Genomic DNA, 2739 nt, shown 5'->3' with positions numbered 1-2739 from the left:
GCGAAAAGGATCAACGGCCACGCTTTTGTGAGGGTGGCAATTGATTAGAGAAAAGGCTACGTTTTTTTCCTGCCACGCTTCAAAAGCGTGGCCGTATCTAAGAAACAAGGACGTTTTAAAAGCGTGGCCACAGGGTTTCATTACGGCCACGCTTACAAAACGTGGCTATATGCTGGTACACTTTTGCCACGCTTTAAAAGCGTGGCCAAAAGTTTCTCTTTTGCCACGCTTCAAAAGCGTGGCCGTAGAGAGAAAGAATCACGTTTATCAAGCGTGGCGAGATGGGCCAAACCGGGTGACCCAAACCCGGCTCCCAAACCCGGATCCCAACCCGGCCCAAACCCGGCCCCCAACCCGGTCCGCAACCCTAATCTCTCTTTCCCCTTCGAAGCCAGTAACCCTAATCTCTCTTTCTCCCCTTCGAAGCCACTCACCTCCTGTATCGAAGAGCTCCTCCCTTCGCCCTTGTCCCTTCGCCCGTCGCCCTTCGCCGTCCGAGCTCCTCCCTTCGCCCGTCGCCCTTCGCCGTCCGAGCTCCTCCCTTCGCCCGTCGCCCTTCGCCCGTCGCCCGTCGCCCTTCGCCCGTCGCCCTTCGCCCGTCGCCCTTCACCTTCGCCTTCGTCACTCTTCGTCACTGATGGAAACCACTTCTTCTTCATCTTGTTAATCTTCATACTCTTCTTCTCTTTCTTGTTCTTCTTTGAATCATTGTGGATCTCTCTGTTCACCTTCAAGCTCCAGCAAACATGGACGACGGCAAGCTCCTCCCTCTTCTTCTCCTCCAAGCCCTCCAATTCCCAAGGTATGATCGATTTTCCTCTTTTTATTTTCTCGATTTTTTTGTTGTTTTTACTTTTAGGGCTTTCCCTTTCCATTTTCATTTTCTCCTGATTCGTTCTCTTTGATCGCATGTTCCTTCTTGGTTAAATGATAATGCTGAACACGCATTGCTTGCGATGCTGTGGACGTACGTGGTTTTTTTCTGGAATGACAAAGCCACAAAGGTGCTGAACTTGATGCAATGGATCAAAATGACATAAATTATGATGATGACGGAGAAGATACAAGCGAGATGAGTGCAACTTCAAATAAAAAAGGAATGAGTCTTGACATGTATTTTAAGGTACATGGGATAAATTTGGAAGATGAAGAAGATGAGGAAGATAAAGAAAATGAGCTTGATGATAATGCAAATGATGTGGGTAGTGGAGGACAAACTAGTAATGAAGGTACTTTTCTTGTTTAGTTAATTGTCTAATTAGAGCTTATATTACTTCTCAATTGAATTATGTTATTTTATTCGGACTTAGGCACAATAAAGAAGAAAACCCTTGGAAAAACTACGTGCAAAAAGCTTCATGCCACAGATTTTAATGATCGACGGGAGGTGGTATTTTTTCAAGGGAAGCCTGTAGGTCCAACCAACGAGGTTGTATCTGACCTCAACCAACTATTGGGCACAACAGTTAGAAACCCTCGTTTTGTGACTTTGTTATATACTAGTTGGCATGGTGTGCCTAATAAACTCAAAGAGGACATGTGCGAGTATGCTAATGTATGTAAATATGGCATTATAGATAATTTTTTGTTAATTTATTTGTCACATTATTTGTACTAACCGTTGATATTCTAATGTGTCGTGTTTGCATAGCAAAAGTTCACTCTTCGCATAAGTTCAAAGCCGTGGGTAATGCGGGGATTTTGTGGTGCATGGAAAAAATATAAGAGAGAAATAAAAAAAGAGCATTTCGTAAAGTACAACAGAAAGAAAGAAATGATAAAGAACCGACCATTAGATATTCCCGAGGTTCAATTTCGCAAACTAATTCGGTATTGGAGTCTTCCGGCCATCAAGGTAATATTGCTTTTTATTTCTTCCTATAGCATCTAGCATACTATCATTGATTCTTCATCTTCCTAAACTTAGGTTGATTCTTTATATTTAGGCTATCTCTGCTAAGAATACTGAAAATAGGTTGAAACAAACATGTCCTCACCGAATGGGATCCATAAATTTTGGAATAGTGCGTAAGCAGCTGGTAATATAACTTATTCTTTGTGATTTCTCTTTTATATGTATTCATGGTGTAGTTGCCTAGTTAGTATGCTTCATGTAAACTTTTCTCTGTTTACTCTAGCGCGACTCTAAAGAGAACAGTGAAAAACCATCAAGGGCTGAAGTTTTCATAGCAACTCGCACAAGTAAAAAAGGAAAAGAAATTGATGCTAAAACACAAGCCACAATTGTGAGTTGTTTGTATTTGTATTTTGGATATGTACATCATGAATTCTGATGTGATTTCTATCTAAATTAAGTTAATATGACTTTGAACCTTATTGGTTGTTGCTTTTTGATAGACTGAACTTTAGAACTGCTTAAAAGCAGGAGAAAATAAAGAGGATGCATTTGTAGGAGTGTTATGAAAGGACCAACCAGGTCGAGTTCGTTGTTATGGGGCTTCGATTACAAGAAGCTCTCTTAAAAAATATGAGGAGATTTGCCACATAAAATTTGAATATAACACTAAGGTCTTATCATTAGAGAAGAAGATGGATGGTGTATGTGGTTTATTAAAGGTATTGGTGCACCAACTCAACCCTGGAATGAGTGATGAAGAGGTAACAGCCTTAGTTCAAGCTGCACAAGATTCTCCTTTAGATACCTCAAGTAGCAGAGCAAAAAATACTCCTCGCTCCTCCGAATCAACTCACATTCCACACAAAGATGATGTAGGTAAA

The 2739-nt window shown here is 41.3% G+C and overlaps 1 protein-coding gene across 1 annotated transcript; it reads left to right on the top strand.

Annotated features, from left to right (window-relative positions):
• Window positions 1–746: 746 nt before the first annotated feature.
• Window positions 747–2370, top strand: LOC107472596 (uncharacterized). Its single transcript, XM_016092106.1, has 7 exons — window positions 747–802; window positions 997–1229; window positions 1311–1555; window positions 1652–1855; window positions 1947–2039; window positions 2139–2246; window positions 2359–2370. The coding sequence occupies exons 1-7, from the start codon at window positions 747–749 to the stop codon at window positions 2368–2370; spliced, it is 951 nt and encodes a 316-aa protein (XP_015947592.1).
• Window positions 2371–2739: the final 369 nt, after the last annotated feature.

Source organism: Arachis duranensis, unplaced genomic scaffold (genome assembly GCF_000817695.3).
Source record: "Arachis duranensis cultivar V14167 unplaced genomic scaffold, aradu.V14167.gnm2.J7QH unplaced_Scaffold_186467, whole genome shotgun sequence".
NCBI classification, from domain to species: Eukaryota; Viridiplantae; Streptophyta; class Magnoliopsida; order Fabales; family Fabaceae; genus Arachis; species Arachis duranensis.
Note: the sequence above shows the minus strand (reverse complement) of the source record. Positions and strands in the feature narration are given on the sequence as shown.

Bases quoted from the DNA above. Each gene is read 5' to 3' on its own strand.
- LOC107472596 (XM_016092106.1), top strand. From the start codon at position 747: ATGGACGACGGCAAGCTCCTCCCTCTTCTTCTCCTCCAAGCCCTCCAA. The intron at 803-996 runs GTATGATCGATT...GGAATGACAAAG, and splicing joins CAAGCCCTCCAATTCCCAAG to CCACAAAGGTGCTGAACTTG. The intron at 1,230-1,310 runs GTACTTTTCTTG...ATTCGGACTTAG, and splicing joins AGGACAAACTAGTAATGAAG to GCACAATAAAGAAGAAAACC.